The 25,472-nt window shown below is 36.1% G+C and overlaps 1 protein-coding gene and 1 pseudogene across 5 annotated transcripts; both read left to right on the top strand.

Moving 5' to 3' along the window:
* Window positions 1-2,264: 2,264 nt before the first annotated feature.
* Window positions 2,265-3,942, top strand: LOC119189097 (annotated as a pseudogene).
* A 3,315-nt stretch (window positions 3,943-7,257) lies between these two features.
* LOC115443616 (zinc finger protein 271) lies at window positions 7,258-25,161 on the top strand. 5 transcript variants are annotated; one of them, XM_037437980.1, is made up of 22 exons: window positions 7,258-7,682; window positions 7,761-7,979; window positions 9,463-9,616; window positions 9,932-10,134; window positions 11,018-11,095; window positions 12,740-12,892; window positions 13,194-13,400; window positions 13,627-13,800; window positions 14,238-14,368; window positions 15,049-15,146; window positions 15,416-15,554; window positions 15,871-16,022; window positions 16,851-17,018; window positions 17,374-17,601; window positions 18,110-18,290; window positions 19,010-19,177; window positions 19,818-19,985; window positions 20,487-20,654; window positions 21,118-21,269; window positions 21,627-21,774; window positions 22,229-22,322; window positions 22,835-25,161. In XM_037437980.1, the coding sequence occupies exons 1-22, from the start codon at window positions 7,623-7,625 to the stop codon at window positions 22,958-22,960; spliced, it is 3,369 nt and encodes a 1,122-aa protein (XP_037293877.1). In that variant the 5' UTR covers window positions 7,258-7,622; the 3' UTR covers window positions 22,961-25,161. The 5 variants fall into 5 exon arrangements, with proteins under 5 accessions (XP_037293877.1, XP_037293879.1, XP_037293876.1 ...); XM_037437982.1 differs by having other exon boundaries at window positions 7,755-7,979; window positions 9,932-10,086; XM_037437979.1 differs by having other exon boundaries at window positions 7,755-7,979.
* The last annotated feature ends 311 nt before the right edge of the window (window positions 25,162-25,472 follow it).

Raw genomic sequence — 25,472 nt, 5'->3', positions numbered from 1 at the left:
TGGAACATGCTTGCTATGGCAATTAAAAACCTCACAAGTGCCACTGCCAATAAAACCAATGCCAGTTTACTGAGCCGCATGTCAACACCAAAAGATTTACCGGAATTTGCTGGCGATCCAATGGAATGGCTCCAGTTTAAGCAGGCGTATGAGGAGTCCACTGAGGTGTGTAATTTTACGGACAAGGAGAATTTATGGAGGCTACGTAAGTGCCTTAAAAGGGTCGGCGAAGGAATCAGTTAGTGCTTTGTTTATCAGCGCCACGTCACCGATTCGAAAGGTTATGTCGACATTGGAGCTGCTGTATGGGAACCCTGACTGCATAATATCCGTATTATAAACGACCTTAAAAACTCCCGCCGCTGCACCAGGACTATCAAAAGACTGTGTGACATTTGCAGTGAAAATTCAGAATTTTGTAGAGGCAGTTCGAGCTGTTGGACGTGAAGAATACCTATTTGGGGTAAATATTGTATCTATCATTTTATCCAAGCTGCCTCAATACTTATTTCAAAATGGTCAGATTACAGCTATAAATTTATAATAGAAGGAACTAAACCGCGGCTAATAATAATGTCTGAATTTTTACAAGAAGAGGCCGTAAAATTATCAACAACCGCGAGCATCATCACCAACATTCGACATGTCCCTTCAAAATACCAAAGGGAAAATACAACCCGAGCTATATCACATACATTCGCAATTCAAGAAAACGAATCCCAATGCCGATTTTGTAAAAGTCTGTTCACATACTAACCGAATGCAAAGAGTTTAAGAAAGCGCTACGTAATGTCAGATGGCAATTTGTCAAACGTCACGGAATTTGTTACAAATGTCTATTATCTCGCCATGAGCGCAATACATGCCCAGCGCCTTCCTGTGACAAAAATAATTGCGGTCAACCCCATCATCGCCTTTTACACTACACCGTGAACGTGGTTAATCGAGAAAACGATCAACGTACGCATCGACCATCTATATCAATAGCTACGGATGCTCACGAGCCTGAGCTGCGAGGTACTTCTCCTGCATCACAGTCGTCACCGTCACCAGCTACGGAAAATGTAACCTATATTAGTGCGAGTGATCGTAAAGTTTTGCTAAAAGTGGTTCCTGTTCGTATACACGGTCCCCTCGGTGTAGTGAATTCGAGTGCGTTGTTAGATGACGGGGCAACTGTATCGTTCATAAGCGCTAGCCTCGCAGAACGTGCAGGACTACACGGGCGCCGGGAAACAATGCATGTGCGTGGTGCTTGGACTGATAACGAACTGGTTTGTGAAACAACAATTGTTAATATGGACCTTAGTGGTATAGACAATAAGGTGTATAACATAAGAGCTCGTAGTATCAAGGAGTTAAACTTGCCTTTGCAAAATTCGATTTTGTTAAATGTTATAATTATAGCCACTTAAGCGATATAAAGAATGATTTATGTACCGTTAATTTAAAACCTGAAATGTTAATTGGACAGGATAATTACCATTTGCTATTGCCCTTAGAAGTAAGGTTGGGTAAATTAAATGAGCCGTCTGCTACACTCACCCCTCTAGGCTGGTGCATCCACGGTAGTCTACGTGTGCCGCAGAACGAGCGCAAATCGACAATCGCCACTGCTCTCACTGTATTTGAGAATGCAGAGGATTCTATGTCATACGAGGTCGGTTTGCAGCATCTTCATGAGGAAGTCAGATGTTCCTTTGCCTTAGATTCACTAGGAATTTCAGCCACTATGCCGCGTCAAAATGCTGATGACGTACGCGCTATCGCTGAGCTGGAACGTACTGCCCTTCTCAAGGACGGTCGTTGGTATGTTTCTCTACCGTGGAAGGATAAGGAGTGTAAGATGCCAGACTCTTACACTGCCGCTGTAAGAAGGTTCCGAGGTATTGAAAATAAAATGGAGAAGGATTTAGGTTTTGCTTACAGGTACAGAGAACGTATTCAACATCTACTGGAAAATGGATTTGCTAGAGTACTTGAGGACTCCGCGTCCACTCCCCGGACATGGTATTTACCTCACTTCGGAGTGGACAATCCGCATAAAAAAGAAACTACGTCTGGTATTTGATGCTGCGGCGAAGGTGAAAGGTTCGTGTCTTAATGATTACTTACTCACGGGCCCCGATTTGTTGTCATCTCTATTTGGTATAATGTTACGTTTTAGAGAGAATAAAGTAGCAGTAACAGGTGACATCAAAGATATGTTCTTACGCATAAAATTCATGACGAAGACCAAGACGCATTTAGATTTATTTGGCGAAATAGTCCTAAAGAAAATATTAAGACGTATGTAATGACGTCACTAATTTTTGGAGCTAATTGTTCCCCTTTATAGCTCAGTTTATAAAGAACAAAATGCACAGCGCTATGTGTCAACCTTACCGGCCGCTGTTAAAGCAATAACGAATTCACACTATATGGATGACTATATAGATAGTTTACCTGATGACGAGTCAGCAATAAAATGGTAAAAATATAACTAATATCCACTTATCAGGTGGTTTTGAGATTCGAAACTGGACTAGTAATAGCGAAGCTGTGTTGAACTCTATACCTGAAGCATCCTTAGGCACTGCAGCCATAAAGTTTAAAACTCATCAGCAGTTCGAAGGAGAGCGTATTTTGGGCCTGATATGGTATCCCAAAGATGACGTATGGGGTTTTGATGTGTCTTTGAAACGGATACCCGAAAGCATTATTCATGGTAAGGAGCGCCCTACGAAACGGTTAATGTTAAGAGTAGTAATGTCTATTTTTGATGTTTTAGGTTTCCTATCGCCATTTACTATACAAGGAAAAATTATGCTACAGGATACGTGGCGTCTTAATATTGGATGGGACGAATATATATCAGATGATATTTACGGTAAATGGTGCAAATGGATTAATTTACTTAAGTCTATTCGTGACTTACGCATACCGAGGTACTATCAGGCGCCATTAACAATAAGGCGAGATAGCCAGCCGGCCACGAACCTAACACCTTGCGATTCGCCAGTACTCATCGGACTCACTATGCCGCCGACACCTCCGCTCGCTACGACCGGTGAGGGAAACTCCGTGACAGAGTCCGCAGATGTTATGTCAATGAATATCGGCTATGACAACCTACAATTGCATGTGTTTAGCGACGCATCGAGTAAAGCAATGTGTGCGGTTGCATTTTGGCGCTGGAACATTAATGAAAAAATTTATGTCTCATTTATAGCAAGTAAGTGTAGAGTCTTACCTGTTAGGCCTATAACCATCCCGAAAGCTGAACTTGAAGCAGCTCGCCTGGCAGCTAGATTGGCGAATAATATAATAAGGGAGCATAGATTAACTCCAACCGTTAGATATTTTTGGTGTGATTCAACCACAGTTATCCATTGGATTCGAAACAATACACGGAAGTATAAAACATTTGAAGCTAATCGCCTAGGTGAGATAGATAACTTGACCCGTATACATGAATGGAAATATGTTCCTACGAAGTTAAACGTTGCTGACTTAGGCACCCGAGAATCTTTTGATTGTTCTGTCTTTGAAAGCGAGTGGTTTACGGGACCAGCTTTTTTATACAATGACATGTCTCAGTGGCCTCAGGATCTACTCAATTATGAATTGGTTGATGATAATCTGGAACACGTAGCGGTTACACATATGGAATCGGAATCATCAGTAACGTTATATCACTTACCTGTACCTGATCCTCTACGGTTTTCTTCCTGGCTACGTTTGAAGAGGTCTGCAGCTGCACTGCTAAGATTTGTCGATAAATGCAAAAGACTTCCTGGACAGTTAGACTGCAAGATGATGGATCGAGCAGAATGCTTACTGTTGAAGAGTGCTCAAGCAAAATCATTCCCTATTGAGATAACCGCTTTGACACGAGGTAAACCTGTACCTAAAAATAGTAAATTACTTACCTTGTCACCCTTTTGGATAATCACGGCGTAATGAGGGTTAATGGGCGGATCAACTCTGCTCTCGGCGTGGACCTAGAAACGAAAAATCCTGTAATATTAGACGGACGACACCCTGTGGCAAAATTAATTGTTCGGCATTTCCACGTAATGGCCGCTCATGGAAACCAAGAATCCGTGGTGAATGAGCTGAAACAAAGATATTGGCTTTTAAAACTTAGACCTACAGTCAAAACGTTGTGTCTCAATGTATGTTGTGCAGGATTCGCAAAGCTAGACCACAAGTACCCAGGATGGGAGATTTACCTTTCGCCCGAGTAGCCCATCACAATCGTCCATTTACCTTTTGTGGGTTAGACTTATTCGGTCCTCTGGAAGTTACAGAGGGAAGGCGACGAATGAAAAGATACGGAGTGATATTTACATGTTTGACGGTTCGAGCCGTACATATCGAATTAGTGGGATCGCTCACTGCGGACTCCTTAATTTTGGCCTTGCGACGTATGGCGTCGAGGCGCGGTTGGCCGCGACGCATATATTCGGATAACGGAACAAATATGCGAGGTGCCGATAAGGAGCTGCAGAAATCTATTCAAGAAATAGATACAGGAGTTTTAAAAATGAGGGTGTTAATAATGGATTTGATTGGACCTTTATTCCTCCGGCGAGTCCCCATTGGGGTGGGGCATGGGAAAGATTAATAAGAACCATCAAAACTTCACTGAGAATTATATTAAAAGAACGTGCTCCAAGGGAAGAAGTTTTAAACACCTTCATGACAGAGGTGGAAAATATTGTGAACAGCCGTCCCTTGATGCATGTTAGCGTCGAGGCAGGTGACGTAGAGTCACTCACGCCAAACCATTTCCTTATTGGAACGTCATCAAATCTGCCTATATTAGGAAGTTTTAATGACACGGATTTCTGTCTGCGCCAACAATGGCGTAAAGCTCAAAGGTTAGCTGACATGTACTGGCGTAGATGGGTAAGGGAGATCCTTCCTGATCTCATACCAAGAGGAAAATGGTGTGGAGAGCAGAAACCCTGCAAGTTGGCGATCTCGTTTTGGTTGTAGACCAAGATTTACCGCGTAACGTTTGGCCAAAGGGTCTTATTACCAAGTTATTTCCAGGAAAGGATGGTCGAGTACGGGTAGTAGAGGTCAAAACCAAGACGGGATTTTGGCGGCGTTCTGCGGCGCGCGTCGCTCGTATTCCTCTAGATGTGGAATGCTGTACCAGCATTGGGGTGGGGAGTGTTGGCGACGCAAATCCTTTTTGGTAAAATATAGTTTAGTTTTAAATTTTTGAATTTCGATTCGTCAATGTAATGTCTTTTATGTTCTTAGTTGTCAGTTGAGATTTTTATATTTTTCGTCGTATGTGAGTAAATTATTTTATTATAACGCCTAGTTTTACTCCTTAACTGGTTGAGTACTGGCTCATCTTTAACAGGTAGATAACCTAATATGGGCATTAAGAAGTATTTTAGATAGGTACTCGTAGACATATGACATTATCTCTCTATGTATGGAGTACGTGCGTCATACTTTATATAGCACATGTTGCAAAATGACTTAACAATTTTCGGGCTCCCTGACTGCTGACATCATTACCTCTGGGAATCAAAATAAAAAAACATGGCAACTCGTAAATTTGAATAAATTTTTCAGAATATGATAAAATAATAAAAAATAAAAACTGTCTTCCATTGTGATAAAGAAAGTTAATTACCACTACTATCCAACCTCATGCGCGACTGAACGATTATGTTAGTCACTGGTCTTACGACGAACGTTTAGTTGGTAAGAATCATGAAAACCCCTACATTACTACCCCTACATCGGTACTATATCAATAACGGATACCCTGTTCGTCGCATCAAAAACAGTTTCAGGTAAGGTTACATAGTTTTGGAGCACCTTGTTGAGACTAGTGACCTAGTTGCCAAATGTGGACAGGCTCAAAAGCACATACACAATATTGAAGGATGCGCTTTGCTGCAACGGCACCATAATGCTCACACCGTAAGCATATTTAATAAAATAATTTACATACAGTTTACAAACCGTAGGAACGCCTGCAATCCTTTTATTCTACTAGTCGCCTTAAAATGCCTATTTTAATTTTCTATGTTCTACATTTGTAACAGGTAAGGGATGACTACCATGAATCATGATTATCAAAATAGCTGACCTTAGCTTTCACATCACAGTGCTATTGCTGATTGAAAGTTTCCAGTTTTATATATTAGTCTATGATTGAAAGTTTCCACTTTTAAACCGTAATGGTAAATATAATCTGTCCAAGCCGGTAGAATGAGGGTTATAGCATACTATAACCCTCATTCTACCTGCCCCCCAATAAGGTTTGAAGGTAGTTCGCAAACCCCATAGGGTTTGCGAACTACCTTCAGTGTTGCCAGGGCCCTTGAGTCGTAAATTACGTTTTGTTTCCTGAAATGTTACATTTTTGCTGCAAAAGTTACATTATTGTTTTTTTTTAATTTACGTGTTTTTGGGCAAGCATTTCTGTAGATACGAAACCGCGAACCGCGGGAACCTGCGAAGTAGAAAACGTGCGCGCGCATACTCAAGCAAAATCAAGTTTTAATATATCCAAGATACGTTTCATTTGGCATGGTGAGCAATCTCTGAGTGTGATATGGAGTGAATTACTTTTTAGACCCGCCAGTTTTAGATGCGTTCAAATTGGATGCCTTGAATTGAAATGCGTTGGTAAACTGTTTACAATAAAAATTTTGTATTACAAATCTTGTTGTTCTCAAAAGTTACGAAAATTGCCTTAAATATAAAAATTACATGTTACGCGAGGGGGTCAAAAGTAACGAAAAATGTAAGAAATGTAACCTTCTGGCAACACTGACTACCTTATACATTTGTAAAACATACAAGGCCACGAACGGTAAAATTAGTATGCAGCGGTTCGAACAAAAGACTTATCACATAAGTCTTAAGGGTTACCCCTTATTCCAAGCCCTAATTATTTAGATCTACCTTTAACAATATATTTTTCACAACCGTTACATACAAAACTTTATTATTTAAAATTAATTAGTATTTATTGTATACATTTATTATGCCGTCATATTGTCAGTACCGATTTTACTGGAGAGATTCGAAAATAGCGACATCTATTACTTTTGTATGGGAATTACAACAAGAATTACATCACTTTATTTTCTTAAATAGGTAGATCAGTATTTTTTAAATTAATTTGAATGTTTTTGAGTATTATACTAGATATATAAAATGATATTTCTTAAAGTTTGGGTAAAAAAAAATATTTTGCGTTGTCGCTAATTACTCGAAGTTTATTGCTTGGTTGGCAGCACTGTGACCGTGACAAAACTTTCGTTCGTTCGTTGATGTGTGCAATGGAAATGTGTTTTATCGAAACTTGATTCTAGTAATTATAAAAGCAAAATTTATGCAAATAAGTGTGTAATTTCAATCAGTTTATATTCATACAAAATGTATATAAAATCGTGATACAAAGAACAACCCTAAAAAGAATTTTGTTGAAAATGTTATTGTGCTCCAAGTTTCATAATGGCGGCCCGTCGCGTCCCCCGCGCCTCCATTTCGATGACAGTCGAATTATGACAATGCCGATACGTAAAGTTTAACAAATGTTGTGTATTTGTAAATAATTACGTGAAAGTTAGTTGTTTACGATTTAATAAGGACTGAATATGAATCCAGAACATCATAATATAAATACGGGTGGTGGCCAGCCTCCGGGAAGTACAGAGGTTTGAATGGTTTGTTAGTTTTTCTTGAGTTTTTTTTTCTTGTTGGGATTCTGATTATGATGATGGTTTCAGTCTCAGAATCAAAGAGTTCAATCCGCACAGCAACAGCAGCAAAATAATTTGACGCCCACCACGTCTGCTACTGACCTGCGAGTGAACTCCGCTGCCGTCAACGTTGCTTTGTCTAGCGTCGCAAAATATTGGGTGTTTACAAATTTATTTCCCGGCCCAATACCACAAGTTTCCGTTTACGGACTACCTACAGGCACCAGGATTGAAAATGGAAAACCAGTCCAGGTAATTTTAAAATTATTTATTTTTATTGACCATTACAAACATCCCTCTTATAATTGTATTAATTATTGGAAAGTGTTGCATTAAAGATACATACTTCTGTTAAAAAATACGAGTTATTCAGTATTTTTTAACACAATTCATAGTTTATAAGAAAAAAAAACATGTATCATTTACCCAAAGGACTTTACATGTATTTTTCAAAAAATCTGTTAGATTAATTGTAAAGATTAGTTTAAAAAGTGTTTATACTCCAAAAATAAAAATGAGAATGATGATGTAAAATGAGAAAAAAAGCCTGCCATTACAAAACCACATACCACCAAATGTAATTTATGCAAATTAGTCAAAGAACATTGTATTGTAGTATGTTATTTTTTCATATTCTATGATAAATGGATGGATGTTTTAAACATCACATGTGCTTAGGCTGCCACAGTTCAAAATTACTTTTTGCTATTGTTAATGAAGTTATAACTTGTTGAAAATAAATTGCAATTTCAATAGGTTAAGAACTTGATGACTTTTTTCACATTTTTAAATCATTATGAAATACATCACATTTATAAATATTTAAATACAAGCATTTTCTTTGGCAACCTAAGAAGTGATAACTTATATCTATATACCGCATCACAGTTCACATAGCTTTAAAAATGTTGTAATGTCCCATAAATTTAAGAAATGCTGATAATAATAATAATCACAGCACTAAGTTTCACTTAATCATAATTAATTTAATGAGTACCATTAGTAATTGTGCCAAAAGACTTGCAAGGATATTGTTTAAAGATGCACATGGAAAATAAGTTGGATATTTTGACTTTTACCTCCAGATGTGGAATTTAATCAAATGAAGGCAAATTTTTGTACAATGTGTAGTGTGACAATTCTATCTCATCACTGATCTGTACTTCATGTTTCATTCAAAGTACCTATTATTAATGTAAGTAAAATGTTATAGACTTGGGTTTATAATTTATATCACAAGTATATTAAATACCATTATGTTAAAAGCCACATTTATAATCCAGTGTAATTATGCCTGTAAGGACATAGGTCAAAACAAATTCAAAATATCAATTTGCTGTTATGCATAGAGTTTAATTGAAACATAATTTTTTCTGTTAAGAAAAGTAAATGGCTTTTAGTAATTTTTTCTGAACAGAATTGAAAATTTGCTAAGAACACAGAGTGTATAGGTAATTTTAAGTTTTGAATTAGTTTATTTACTTATGAGGATGACTATATCTTGTCAAAAAACAAATTTTTGATATTTTTTAATGAAAGATATGCCTTGTGTCTACTTTGCAGTAGACCTATATTTAAGGTTATACATTGATTTTTTGTTATGCAATTTAATTAAGAGATAAGCTTTCTGCTGCATGATGGTAAGATATACTGTGCATCATATTCTGGATGGGTGAGGCAAGCCCAATTGTATAAATTATTTACAACCAAGGCCTAAAATATGTAATGTTTTCAGGATCTGGGACAAGCTCATGCAAGTATACTCAATGGTGATCCAAACATATTATTAGGACATCATGGAGCACAGCCACAAGTTACTGTTTCTGCATCAGGAGCTCAACAGATACCTGTGTCGCAAATTATAGCTACGCAGTCTGGACAATCACATGGTGAGTGTGTTGTTTAGGCACAGGCTCTTGAGAATACATTATTGGTCTGGATGATGGTGAGGATTAAATAATTTACATAAACAGTGGATAATGTTATATTTATGGTCTTCTGTGATGATTGAAAAGATTCGATTTAAATAATGTGTTGGCAATGTTTTCACATATTGTAATCTCTTCTTACTTCATTAATGGTGTCTGTGTGAGCGTAATATCCTTACTAGAGTATACAAAATACAGAGTTCATATATTACATACAATGTTGCAATTTATTTTTTGTGGTTTTAATGAGTATTGATAAGAGTAATGTGATTTCAGAAACATTGGTGGGTCACAGCCAAGCGCAAGAGATGGCGGCGGCGGGCGGCGCGGCGGGCGCGGCGGTGAGCGCGCCGCACGCGCCGCACTCGGCGCACGCCGCGCACGCGCCGCACGCCACCCACCCGACCCACGCCGCGCACGCGCACCACCAGGTACCCAATAACCGGGTCGAGTTTGTACAACACCATAACATTGATATGGTAAATCACGTGATAACAATCCGATTATTAGCCGGAATGCAATAGATCTGCTCTCGTTGTTGGTAGATGTATGTTCAATATGTTAAGATGGTTCACCTAGCTTATAGAAGTGATTTAGAAACTAGATAGCTTCTTCCTCTTGTATAGTGGAAATATACTAATTGCTGAAGCTCACATGGATTGATTAACATGTTGCAAATAGCTTAGTAGTATTGTTTCACTCAATTTTAATTACCGTTAGCTATGAATTTATTTTTAATTAAACTAATATATGGCTATGAGCAAAATTACTAATTGCTAAGATGTATTAGTCTCAACAAACCTGATGGTTAGGAGAACATAGCTGCTTCTTTTTATGACTGTAATTACTATAAAAAAATATTAAAATTATTCCTATACAAATATCTGCTTCAGTGAACCTTCTTTCTTTATCTTTTCGTTAAATGCATGACGGTCAAAACCTGATCTTGATACTGTGACCAATATTTCTTTTAAATTAATTTAAAATGCTTCTAATCTTAAAAGTTTTAGCAGAAAATTAATTCTATTTATAGAGTCATTAAAGATTCTAATTATTGTTGTTTCATTATTTCAATATATAGTATAAAGTTAGTAAATCAAATTGCATGCATGTTATATGTTTTCTAACTTGATGTTGTATTATCTTGAAAAATTATATTATGCCAGATTTGTATTCAATAGAGAATAAGCCCAAATTATAATATTTGACTTTTATAATGTAAAAAACACTAAAGTTTTTGATACAGAATGTTAGAAATTTACAATATTTAAATAGTAAATTGTGCATTCCAATAATCTCAAGAATATATTAATACGCCATTAATAATGATGTTGATTAATCAATCTTTTTTTTTTTCATTAGGGGCATCATTCACAACAACATAATATGATGCAACAACAACTAATGGCCACATCGCGACAAGACCATCCAAATCAACAAGTTAGTAAAGTTTTAAACATCAATCATATCGAATTTAGCTGACAAACGCTTAAATAATAATTGCTTATATATAATGCACTTGTAAACATATACCCGTGTAATTCACGCTGCTTTTTAACGTCATTCAACAGGTTAGCGAGGTAAGATATTTGTGATATTTATAGGCCTAATAATGTATTTTATTATAATGTAGGGCTGCCATATGTTGGAACTCTTCTACATAAATTATCGATATAATAGTATAGATACATGTGTACCACGGAGGTTGATGTTATTTCTAATTTGACGCTGTAATTCCGTCACTAGTAGTCTCGAAGTCTAGTCTAGACTTTAGTTGAGCTTAGTCATAGATGTGTTAATTTATTAACGGTTTATAGCGACGTTCTACATCATCGATAGTTTAGGTAACTGTTATGTGTGACACAGAAGATTGTGTATATGCTATTTTGTGTTTCAATTGTTAACGTTTTTATGTCTTAGAAGGCATGAAAATAATAGTACCGCGCTATGTTTGGCGTCGGTATTGTTTAAACATTGTTGATGACGTCATTACTGATGCCACCATCAAATATATGTACGAGATTAGTAGGTGTCATCTCCCTACAAATGTACAAATGCTGTCTGGGGATATTGATACTAAAAAAATCAGTTCACCTGATGGAGTTTGATATGATACTATACAATGCAGCCAATGATAAAAGCCAGTTAAAACTAATGTCTGTAATCGATTAGACCACTGGTGGGCAACCTTTTGAGAAGCAAGGGCACATTGTGTCAAAATAAAGAAAAAGTGGGCCATACTTGTTCTTAATATTAATCATAAGTACCTAAAAATATTGTTGATATCAAAAATAAGACAATATTTTAATTAGATTTTATTCATATGTATGATTATGTGAGTACAAAAGAATATGAAAAACAATATAAACTTAAATTCGTTTACAAAACGGCCACTGTTTGCAAAAAACTCCGGCGTCGTGAGTTGCCGACTGTTGGATTGGACATTCGAGTGCATTTTGTGACATTCAATTGCATCTAAAAGAGCTCTAAAGTTGTTGTTAATAAATAAAACTCTAAAAATATGGCAGACCTAGTTGTATATAAGCTTTATTGTATACAATGCTTATCCAATAGCATTCTGTTTAAAATGTTTATGTAAATCCTCAACATACTCGTTTTCCGCAATCCTCATTGCACACCAGTAGTGTTGTCATTACGTCATATTTAAGGCTTATACATGTATGCTATAAAAAATATGCCTAATATTTGGTAAAACCCAGATCTATTTATACTATTTGCGTCAATACATTTTGCCGGCAGCAAATACAAATAAATCTAAGAGCAAATAACTATACGTCAGTTATTGAACAATGCGAAAAAATGGATTTTGTTTTTAGTTATGTCTCACATTCTATGCAGACCATATAGGTGCCATGTGTACGTAACTTTGTACCGTGGTAGTGGCGTTTACAATTTATTTACATTGTAATACTCAGAGCCACTATGAAACTTATTTACAGAAAGTACAAAAGTAACATAAGAATTACGACGATATTCAGTTTTGCGACATTAGGATATATTACTTAGTACATGTCTTAAGATAATATGTTATAAGGGTATTTTTATTGTAATTTTTTGTAACAGATTCAATTAACGGTCAGCGAAGACGGCATAGTAACGGTAGTGGAGCCCGGCGGTGGTAAAATGGTGGACAAAGAGGAATTACATGAAGCAATAAAGATACCGAGTGACCATGCACTTACCGTACATCAGTTGCAACAAATAGTTGGCCAGCAGGTATAGTTTAGTTTGAAACACATATGAATTTATGTCTTTTCTTATATCCTAATAAGTTATCTTAAGTTGAATGACCTTGTGAAGGTGAGTGGGTTTTGGATGCTAAGCTCAAATCGTAAGTTGTAATGTTAGAAGGAAAGGTACAAATTATAAGATCTTGGGAAAGGCTAAATGATAATAAAAGTTCATCGAGCTTGTGGAGATGGCGATCTGGTGTTCCTAATTCCAATGATATATCAATAAAATATATGCGATCTGTGAAGACTGCCAGTTGTGAGTAAGGGTTTGCGTGTGTGTGCAGGTAATCGACAGCGTGGTCCGCATCGAGCAGGCGACGGGCGAGCCCGCCAACATCCTCGTGACGCACAACGCGGACGGCACCACCTCCATCGAGGCCAGCGCGGCCGAACACGCGCCCCTCGTCAAGGACGAAAACAAACAGCCCAAGATCGACGCGCAGTTCGCCATACCCGCAGAGATCAAAGATATCAAGGGCATCGATTTGAAGGTATGACTCCACTTAATACAGTGCTTTTTCACCGTTAATTCGTTTGTCTTCGTAATAATAAACACAACTCATTAACATAATAATAATTAATGGGGTATAAACCCCATGAATCAACCAACTTGTAACTTTGTAAACATAGTATAAAATAATTGACATAAAATGTTCCTCGCTCTCTATGTTGTGATGATGATGGAGATACGAGTTATACAACACTTTTGTACAACAGACTGTAGGCGCCATGGGCATGGAAGGCGCAGTGGTCAAGATATCAGCTGGAGCCTCGGAGCACGACATGCACGCGATGTATAAAGTTAACGTCGAAGATCTGTCACAACTATTAGCATATCATGAAGTGTTTGGAAAATTAAACTCTGAAGGACAACCGCAGCAACAGGCGAAGGTGAGAACTGAGAATGAATGTTTACGACATAGTCCATGTCGCAATTATGTACTAAGGGCCATGTGTTATGTAGTTTTCTTTGGAGCTCTGAACACTGCCCTCGTGTCCTGCTCTCGGATAGCTTAGCATTTTGTTTACGAGTGCTTGTGTTGGAGTTCTTGAATAAAAAATAGAAGTTAGTTAATATGTCAAATTAAAGTAAATACTTAGGTAATTCTAATTAAAATAAATTTAAATTGTATTTGGTGAACATATTAATGTTTATGCCAAAAAATGCTATAACTGTTTACAGCTATTTAACTATGTTTCGAGTGGTAATAAAAAATATATTTTGGCCTTTTAGAAGTTTTTAACTAGTTTCTTTATTATATTAAGTTAAAAGTGTGTCAAATAAATATTATATGAAGTCGTTAAAAGCAATCTTTTTATCTTCGTAGGTAATAAGCGAAGTGGAAGTAGAGCCAGGAACGAGCGCCGCCATGTCAGAACCAGAATCCTCACCGGGACACCATTCGTGTGACATTTGCGGGAAAATATTCCAGTTTCGATATCAACTGATTGTACACAGGTACGTGACTAGGGCGCATTCAATAAGTTTTATCTTTAGAATACCACAAAATGGTTTTACCTACTGTAATATGGTCAGTTGTGTGCCAAGTTTGCGTCATCGCGCAGCCTTGAGATGGCCGCGCCTAGCATCCACAATTACTATACCTAACACTAAAATATATTTGTCAAGATGTGTTAAAAGATTTGCTAGAAATGGAAATATTGTGTTAAACTTTATATTCATTTAATAAAATAATTAATTAGAATATTAACGAATATCAGGAAACAATATATACGACTTTCAATTCTGTAATCTGAATTAACACATTATTGAGTTAGCTTCTTACTGAGGTCTTGAAACTGATAAAATCCTGGGTTTAATTCTCATATAAAAATTACGAAATTTAATGTTCTTTTCATCTTAAACTCACCATGTTTGTTCAGGATTATTAGAATTGGGCCTGGTACTAGCATTGTTATGGGGCAACAAAATGGATTTACTCATTGTACATTTATGTGTCCCTAAAGGGATATAAGCATAAAAGTATGTTATGTTAGTATACTTAGCTAAAACCTACAATAAATTAGATATAAAATCAATATAAGCTAAGCTAGGCATGTCAATTTACATCAATGTTACATAGAAATTTAAAAAAATGGATTTTCGTGTAGAATTTAATTGTTGTTTTGTTCAAACAGACGGTACCACGGCGAAAGCAAGCCATTCACGTGTCAAGTGTGTGGCTCCGCGTTCGCGAACCCCGTTGAGTTGTCCAGACACGGAAAATGCCATCTTGGTGAGTACTAAACACATATTCATCTCAGGGCTTGGAGCTAGGACTATATATAGGTTATATAGGTTGTTATGGTATCTACAGATTCTTGATACTATATATATCCCATGTGTGTTATTGCAAATTACTACCCAAATACGCCCAGTATTGGAGTCGTAATTTGTAGCACCCTTCAGTACATTATGTAATAAGATTTATAGAACTTTAATAACAAAATATAGTATTTTTTTAAGTGTTCACTCACTTTTATTAAAATGTTATGTAAATTTCAGCCGGTGATCCATCAGAAAGACACGCCAAAAGGTTGACACAGGACAAACCATATGCATGCACTGCTTGCCACAAAACATTCTCAAGGAAAGAACATCTCGACAATCATGTAAGAAGTCACACTGGAGAAACGCCATACAGGTGAGAATAAAATGTATCTCTCTAATAATAATTCGTAAATTTGTACTATGTGTGTTAGATAGAACCAAATGCAGAAACCGTTTGGAAAATATTGTATTGAGTGGAAGTTTATGATATTGTTTGCTAGCTTATAACACATATAACGCGATTCCATGTAACTGCATAGAGGGACATAATTTTATTCTGAGCAAAAGGTGGAAGTGTAGGCTTGTATCTAATAAACAATTTTTTTTTTACTATAAACTCGCCTTAGGACTTTTTACTTAAAAAAAAACTTATAAAGTTATTCGTACTTACGCATTTCCCAAATTCATAGATGTGAGTTCTGTGCGAAAACGTTTACTCGGAAAGAGCATATGGTGAACCACGTGCGGAAACACACGGGAGAGACCCCGCACCGCTGCGACATCTGTAAGAAGAGTTTCACAAGAAAAGAGCACTTTATGAACCATGTGATGTGGCATACAGGTGTGTACCAATACTTACATTTTTTACTACTTTATTTCGACTCAGGTTGTTGGAATGGTAGAATACTCGGAGTATCACGCGTAACTATAGTGTCTAAAACTATCTTAAATAGAGATGGCCAGGGTGTGCAAGTACGGATAAATAGAGATGGCCAGGGTGTGCAAGTACGGAACAAAAGAACGAACACTCGTACAAAGAGCTATTAAGTGGGATAAGTCTATTATCTTGACGCGTCAATTCGTTTCAGGTTTTATAAAGCAATGATCGAATCTCGAAGGTCCAGATTCAGTATTTAACCTACTGTTAAGGCTAAGGAAAACCGCATTGAATATAACTTAGCGTATTCCAAATAATATTGTCGCTCTTACAACTTTTTTACCAAATTATACTGGTGATGGTTAAATTAAATTACAATAAAGATTGCATGAAAACTGCAGTATATGTTTATATAAATAAATGGTGTTCTTTATCTACAAATATAACAGCTATGTAATTTGTGTAATATATTTTCGAAATTTTTAGTTTGTAATCTATTTTCTTTCTATATAAGTTAACATGGAAAGCCAAGCCTGCACCAGTACCATTAGTGTAAATGCAGTGGTGCAGAAAGTAGAAAAAAACACTTGAATGATTCAACTATTTACAGTCTTTTTTGTTAATAACTTATATAAAAACCCAAATAATTAGCATCTCCCGATATACTTATACAAAACTTTTAAAACAAATCGGGAATGAACAATATTTTAAATGAGAGACAAACTAAACTTTTCGAGTAACATAGTTGCATCATTGAATGTTAACATTTTATTTTCTGCCCCACCCGTATAGGTGAAACGCCGCACCATTGTCAAATATGCGGAAAGAAGTATACTAGGAAGGAGCATTTAGTGAACCACATGAGATCACACACGAACGATACACCGTTTCGATGTGATCTATGCGGCAAGTCGTTTACAAGGAAGGAACACTTCAACAATCACATATTGTGGCATACGGGTTAGTACTGTTTTGCATTATAACGGCGGCGTGTTGACAATGACTGGTAGCTTACTAGAGATACCATTGATCAGGTGCCAAGTGTGAATTGTCTCATGTCACCAGCTGTGTTCAGGCTTGGATTTTCCTAGAGATTGCAATGGATTTTAGCTGTGAAAATCTGTGCTATAATTACGATATAATCATTAATTTAAAAAATCATCTTACCCATTTTAATGCTATTCATTATACTAACATTTTAAAATATACATGTTGTTTTTAGTTAACAATCTTATAATATTCCTAATCTATAATTTTAGGCATTTTAAATTACAGTATACATTGCATTTAGTCATATCAAGTCTTATATTTACAGGCGAAACACCTCATCGTTGCGACTTTTGTTCGAAAACATTCACACGCAAAGAGCATCTACTAAATCACGTGAGACAACACACGGGAGAGTCTCCGCACAGGTGTAATTTCTGTTCCAAGTCGTTCACGAGGCGAGAGCATCTCGTGAACCACGTGCGGCAGCACACGGGAGAGACACCCTTCCAGTGCGGATATTGCCCGAAAGCTTTCACCAGGAAGGATCATCTTGGTGCGTGTTGTTATAATATATTTATAATAATCTATTGCCGTCAAATAAATGAAGTCACTTTGCCATGAATAGAGAATAATTATTGATATTTAAAATCTCGATTGAGCCACTTGTAAGTTTCTAGTATAGTATAAGACAAAAAAAATATTTTGAAAACTTTAATCTTTCAGTGTCGTGACCACAGAGCTCAAGAATGTTGTTAGTTTAGCCATATGAATTTTGCTCATAATTTAAAATTCGTTTAACATTTTCATAATACCGACATTGACTCTTCGCATATAGATAGTGTTGTATTAGGTACTGATGTACAAGTAGAAGTGCCTTTACTTATGCTCTGTTGTGTATGTCTGCCATTCATTGAAAGTACTATGTTCTTTGCATTAACTCATACTAAACGCACAATGAGAATTCTAACATTATTCATGTGTTTTATAGTCGTGGCGCCTACCATTAACCGAATAGAAAGGCATTTGGTAAAAGTCATCAACTTAATATTTGGTCTGTACAGTGAACCACGTGAGACAGCACACAGGCGAGTCGCCACACAAGTGTTCGTTCTGCACGAAGTCGTTCACGCGCAAGGAGCACCTCACGAACCACGTGCGGCAACACACCGGCGAGTCGCCGCACCGCTGCACCTACTGCTCCAAGTCCTTCACACGGAAGGAACATCTCACCAACCATATCAGGTGCGTTTATACACTCGAGGTGTTTCGTGTTGACATGTGTATCTAAAATTTATGGCAAGCTGAATTTTGAGATATTATTAGTTTGTTATAGGTTTGGTTTTCTTAGTGAATTTATTCTTTTTTTTTTTCACAAACATCACATGTCGACACAAGATACCATAATAATGATAATGTAGTTTTCTTTATATTACTAGTTGTAGAATAACAATGCTGTGCTACAAGGTTCATTGCCAGTATATTTAGATTGGTCCTACATTTCTTAAGCATGTATCAAATTAGTTGCATGAAGTTAGCATGCATCAAAATTTTGAAGGTAAGATATTTCTTCTTATGACTTAAAACAATAAGCATTGGCCCTGTGACTCCTGTCGATAAGTCCTAGACAGCATTTGTGTGAGGTTTCCCTGTTACATGTAGCACAGCATTGTGCATTCCGATTTGGATGTCTTCACCGGAGTGTAGACTTTCCGAGATCCATTTTATCATTAATTTTGGAAGATATCCCAACTGCAAAACGGATTATTCACACTTCGGATTAACAATGAAATTCTGGCAAAACAAAATAGTAATATAGTTGACATAGGATATTCATGTAATTTATTGATCTGAAATTGTCAGCCAGGGCTATTGACACAAACGTCCATACGGTTATATACTATTGCCGATAAACTGACGTAGGTGTATGTGATGTTGAAATCGGAATGTACTCTGTTGTGCAGACAGCACACGGGCGAAACACCACACAAGTGCACGTTCTGCCCGCGGGCCTTCGCGCGCAAGGAACATCTCAACAACCACATCCGACAGCACACCGGCGTCACGCCGCACGCCTGCTCCTACTGCAGCAAGACCTTCACCAGAAAGGAACATCTCGTCAACCACGTCAGGTAAAACATATATAACCGCCTGTAGGTAATGCATAAACAACTACCAGTGCGTGTAAACACGTCGCTCGAAGGAACACGTGCACAACTAACTATGAATTCGTAATAGTAGATTAATAGGCAATCCTCGCTAATATAGACCGACGAGCTAGATTGCGAGATATTTTAGAGATGATTCAAGGTCCAACTCATATTCGTTATACCCCTATATTTATAGTCTTTTTGAACTCATTTCAGAAATTTTAATCGCTGGTAATGCGGTATCGTGGAAATCAAAAACAAATGTAATTGAAAACAATCAAACATTGATTCGAAATTATCTTTCTGTACTTTGTTTCTGTACCTGTGTACATTTTACTAATATTGTTACCTATCTGTTAGGTTACAATAAATGCATTATGATAAAAAGATAATCATTTGATTTTTAAAAATACCTCTCATTTAAAATTTGTTTTATGTTTATGTATTCTGTTGTTTTACTACCTCTTAAGATTTTTGATGAAATAAAAATATATCTAATTGAGTGTCACCTAATATATACTTCACGAGAGTCTCGTAAAGTATATAAAAGTGCTATTACTTTTTTTATGGAAAATATGTTAACAATGAGTTTTAGCTTCATGTCATCATATTTTTGTTGCAGACAACATACGGGCGAGACGCCGTTTAAATGCACGTACTGCTCAAAGTCATTCTCACGCAAAGAACACCTAACTAATCACATACACCTCCACACAGGAGAGACACCACACAAGTGTCCCTTCTGTACTAAGACATTCTCAAGGAAGGAGCATCTTACCAACCATGTTAGGTATGTTCTTTACTTCTAGTTACAGTAAATATCTAAAACTGTGTATTTACTCAGATAGTTTTTGTGTAATGGAATGTTTTAGTCCGTAATTAGATTAGTTGATACTTTTAAAATTGTCTGCTTGTTTACATTGTTCTTACACTTTTTTGCTAATGCTGTATTTGCTGTACTTTTTAATCATGTTTATAATTTCTTATTTCTGTAGAGAATTTGATTCCAAATTAGATTTAATTGACGAATGTTGAAATACAAAAAATGTAACATATTTCGAGGTGCAGCAAGATCTTCTACATATACTATACATGTCAAAGATCTCTAGGTTGTGGAACTGAAAGAGAAGGTAAAACAAATAATGCATGTGAAGTCAATTCTTATTTCAAAACAAAACTATTAATGGCTAATGGACTTGTAAAAAAAGATTTCTTTTATGATACAAAAATTTATAAATCTATGTCGCAGATTTAAGCAATTGTGACTACTAACTTGTGTTTTGTATTACAGAATCCACACGGGTGAGTCGCCGCACCGCTGCGAGTTCTGTCAGAAGACATTCACGCGGAAGGAGCACCTCACGAACCACATGAAGCAGCACACGGGAGACACGGCGCACGCGTGCAAGATATGCTCCAAGCCGTTCACGAGGAAGGAACATCTTGTTACGCACATGAGGTTGGTTGACTGCATTTTTATATTCTGTCGTGTTCTGTTTTGTATTTAACTTCTCTATGAAACTCAGACTTCCGACTTAGTATTCTGTTACATTGCATATCATAAATTTATAGAATGAAATTTGCAATTTGCCACATAACAGTATTTTGGAATAAACAACTTATAATAATTCTTTGCCAATATCAAGAATAGTCTATGTTTGTGTTAATCTCTGGCATGGATTATATGTCAATTTATACAAATCTATGATGATAATTAAATATCTTCACATATTTCACTTGTATAGTAGGAGACTGAATTTCCATTATTCTATGATACAAAATTTATTGTATGTAATGAAATGGACGACTAAGCTGGAAGTCTGAAGCGCAGTAGCCGCAAACAAAAGCAAATTAAGTTCACATGAAAGATAAGTTCAATAATTAACCACCGATTTTCGTTTACATTGAGCTATATTTTGTAGATCGCACAGTTGTGGAGAGAGGCCCTATAGTTGTGGAGAATGCGGCAAGTCGTTCCCGTTGAAAGGCAATCTATTATTCCACGAACGATCGCACAATAAGGGCACGAGGCCATACCGGTGCGACATCTGTTCCAAGAACTTCTTATGTAAAGGTTAGTCACACACTCGAGTTAATTGTTACTAATAACTTATAAATGACATAATTTGTATTTCGTCATGTTATGTGCATTTATGATTATAATTAAGTTAGTTAATTTTAACTGTTAATTGTTGCAAAAATATCAACATTCTATGCTGAATATAATATATACACGTAAAATTTATTGCTCCATGCGACGTTTTATTTATAAGATGCATTTTACAATACTGTTGTTTATAATTGAATTCATCTAAAAAAAAACCTGAAAAGAGCCTTAGAAACTCGCGCGATGACCGACCGACCGAGACCTATGTTCAGCATTAGACAAGCTGTGGTTGACGATAATGAAATATATTTTATAATTCAACAGGGCATTTGGTATCTCACCGTCGCACGCACGCGGAGGCGGGCGAGAACCCGCCCAGCGGAGACACACCCGCCGAAACCGAAGACTGCACTGACTGCAACAAGTGTGTCAAGATCGAAGTCGAAGCGCCCGAGAGGAAGCACGAAATCAGGTCAGTGGAATCATACAACACACTCTTTTTATTCTGTCGTTTAAAAAGAGTATTTGAACAGTGTTATACTCACATGGCATTTATTCTCATGATTAAAAGGGCTATTAAAGATAAGCAAGTTTTTGTTTACCCTGTCTATTTTACAGAGAATACAATGTTATAATAATAAGTATTGAAGTTGGTGGAAAACCTGATACCATATTGGTGGATAGATTTTTGCGTGATACCGCACTTGGAGTTGTCTATACACATGCGCACGACTGACTGTAATAATTATGAATCTTTTAGACCGTAATTAGCAAGAAGGTATTCTAGTTCTGTTGCGTAATGTTTACGTATTTTCTTATTGAGTGAGATTGAGTGGTTAGTTTTATGAACAATTTTTGTGCAAGTTATTTGCAGTTTGATGCATGGTTGAATATACAAATAAATAAAAGTAACTATTATATTTCAGAGCTGCAGTTGAAAATCGGCCAGCTGAAAACAATGTAACCCAACCTCAACAAAACAACACAGCTGTTATGCAAATAAATAATCAAGTTAATCAGGTAAAACCAATAATTTTGTTTTAGTGGTTCATTTCTTTTTTTACATAATAATATTAGGGTATTTGACTTATTTTTTTTATAACTATTATAAAATATGTACGTCATATAAATTCTAAAACAGAAAGAATCATTGAAATGTGATGAACAATTCACAAGTTATAAGCTATTGAAATTTGGTAGTAGAGGTGAGTCAAATAACAGAAATTAGACGAAATACTTGCTTGTGACGTCAGCGGGCATTATGACACGTGCGAAAAAAGAGATGGAGCGATATCCTTACTCCACGCCCACGCCAGCACGTAGCAATATTTGAAATTTGAATAACTGCCTAATTTTTTATCGAATTTTAATGCTGTTTGCACAGGATTTCTGATATATGTACTAATTGCTATTACATATAAAAAAAGACATAAAATCAAACATAGTCAAATACCCTATTATTGAATGCCGTTCGATAACAGCATTCCGAAATAGCTTTTTCCAAGTATTCATTTTGTGTATTGTATTAACAGCAGGTCCGATCAGTGACCGCGACGAGTTCGCAAGGCGTGACCCCCGGCACGTTCACGCACACTGCTAGCACACAGCACCACGCGGGGACGGCCATAGCACACCACCCCGTCACTGTCAACTACTAGCATCCGCCCGAACCTGCCATCGTTGCCTAATAAAACTTGGCCATATTACTACAGACACGATAACGATACCGAGTCGAATGCACATGAACTAGGGGACACAGATTTGGAATGTGACATGGCAAGATTTTTTATTTCATATTGGTCACCCAGTTGACCAATAAGTTGGCCTATTTCTAGATTGTGCATATAAATTAACAATGCAGCACTATATATGACTCGCATCGCTAATGTTTCTGTGACGAGGTAACTTGGCAGAGTATTATATTGAAAGTGTGTATATATGGCATTTGTACTATATTCAAGAATGACTAGCCAAAGTACTGCAAATAAAATCCGTAAATGGAACCTTCATATATTATGGACATCACACTCCCGTTTAAACCTGTTTTGTGTTGAATATTCTAAGTATATTTTGAAATCAAAGACTAAGATTTTGATTTAGATGTTTATTTTTTATTTAGATCTAGTTAAATATTTAGGTTTAATTGAAATAAAGTATATTATCATGCCTATCGTTAGATCAAAGAATACAAGTAGGTGTAGATAAAGTATAAATTGAATATTTAGTATTGTAGAAGTTGGGTTTTTGTATTAGAGCACGGGCGCCGAGCGGTCAACGCGCGGTAAGCGGTTGTTGCTTGCATTTTTTAAGTGTTGACGAGCGTTGTCATTAAAATACATACGTGTTGATTGCCTGACGTCTGAACGACGCTTAATCATTTTGGAGTGTGAACCAGTATTGTGATATAACAGGTTCCATGTACTGCTACAGACAAACTTGATTACAGTCTATATAGTGTACATCATATCCTTAATCCTTTTAAAAGGGCACCAGAAACAAAACTCTGATATTCAAGGCTGTTTTTAGACATAGATTAAACAATCACACAGGCACGGTGATTACGTAATTCGCATTTGTGATATTGAATTCAGACCTTGTCTGTGTGGCACGGAACTAAATGCAATAATCTTCATAGCTTTCTAGTGGCGGTCATTTTATATTGTAACATAATAAAATAGTGTAAATATAAAAAAAATATTGTATAAAAACAACATTATTGCTTTTATGCCTTTTCTATACATTTAAGCAAAGGGGGTAAATTAAGTTTTTTAGTTTGTAGCTTATTTTTTTTTTATATATAAAATGGTTGAAATTCTTTTAGTGCACATTATATTATACATTACTGAAATACTATGAAATGCACATCAAAGTTAACTTAGTTTTAAACGGTTACCAGATGGTTACTGATTGACAAAATATTATAATTAAATCACTGTACTTTAAGAAGTTGCTAAAACTTTGATTTATTATAAGCAAATTCTGTTAAATTGTTACTAAAATTGCACTGTAGTTACATTCCTTTTTGACTTTAGTTATTTGACAAAAAAATTATTTGCGTGCGCACTCTTTGTACACATTAATTGCGTATGACATGATTAATGTACATGTTAATGTTAAAGAGTTCCTTGTAATATATTTTACGAAAGGAAATACATATTTATGTTGTCATAGCTATTTTTATAAGAGTATATATTTTATTTACTTACGAAGCAGGGACCATATCAATGTGTGGATAAAAGTTATAAAAACCCTTCTGGCTCCTGTTTAATGTTGAAAAGTTAAATTCGTGTTTCAAATTATTTGTTGAATTTTGTGAATTTTCATGAGAAATATGCATTGATATCTCACTCCTGAGCATGGTCCAGCTTAGATAAAATTATTCTTTGCCATGTATGTACAGTACAAGTGTGATAAATCGTTTTTTAATTATGTATAGTCTGATGATTTTAGAACTTTGCTTAGTGTGAACCCATCAGGCTCACAAAGTGATGTTATAATCACTTTCGTGTCGGCTTGTAAGACGACATAGCTTTGTATTTTGTTGTAAATATATATAGTTATATCGTATTTTTAGCGTAAAAATTGTATTAAAGTATATCATAGGTGTACCTGCTGGGTAGACAATGTTAATGATGAGGTGGGATTAAACGATTCAGAATCGCCAGTAGTAAGATTTATATTTTAAGGTGCGATGAATCATTGAGATAATTTATTATCACAGCCATTTGGTAACTTATCTACAATGGTGCCACGCTAACATATTTTATAGTGTATCTAAATTTTTAGATAAATAGGTACTACTAAAAAGTAAATTATGTTCAGTAATTTGATATGAATGAGATTAAAAAGTGAAAGAAATCATGTTGTTTTATTATTTTATGATATATTCCTTATCCTTATTGGTGGTGCTCATGAAGGTACATTATTTTCTCTTAGATTAGACCTATGTCTGGCCCAATGTTTAAAAAAATATATGAGTAGAATTAGTAATAAAGAAATATCAATTCCCATGAGGGTTTCTTAGAGTAATTTCGAAATTGTAGATTCTTCAAAATGTTTGCCTTTTATGTGGAATAGGCAATCACTAGACTTATTAAGAGACATATACACATATTTTTATGATTTCTAAGTCTTGCTTCTAAACAAATTGAATTATCAAATTTTTCACAA

The sequence above is a fragment of the Manduca sexta genome, chromosome 12 (assembly GCF_014839805.1).
Source record: "Manduca sexta isolate Smith_Timp_Sample1 chromosome 12, JHU_Msex_v1.0, whole genome shotgun sequence".
Lineage (NCBI taxonomy): Eukaryota > Metazoa > Arthropoda > Insecta > Lepidoptera > Sphingidae > Manduca > Manduca sexta.
The sequence above is the reverse complement of the archived record's forward strand: the minus strand, read 5'-3'. Positions and strand labels throughout refer to the sequence as shown.

Coding starts and splice junctions, on each gene's coding strand:
- LOC115443616 (XM_037437979.1), top strand. CDS start 7,623: ATGAATCCAGAACATCATAATATAAATACGGGTGGTGGCCAGCCTCCG. Junction 12,893..13,193: donor AACAAATAGTTGGCCAGCAG/GTATAGTTTAGT, acceptor GTGTGTGTGCAG/GTAATCGACAGCGTGGTCCG. Junction 14,369..15,048: donor TATCAACTGATTGTACACAG/GTACGTGACTAG, acceptor TTGTTCAAACAG/ACGGTACCACGGCGAAAGCA.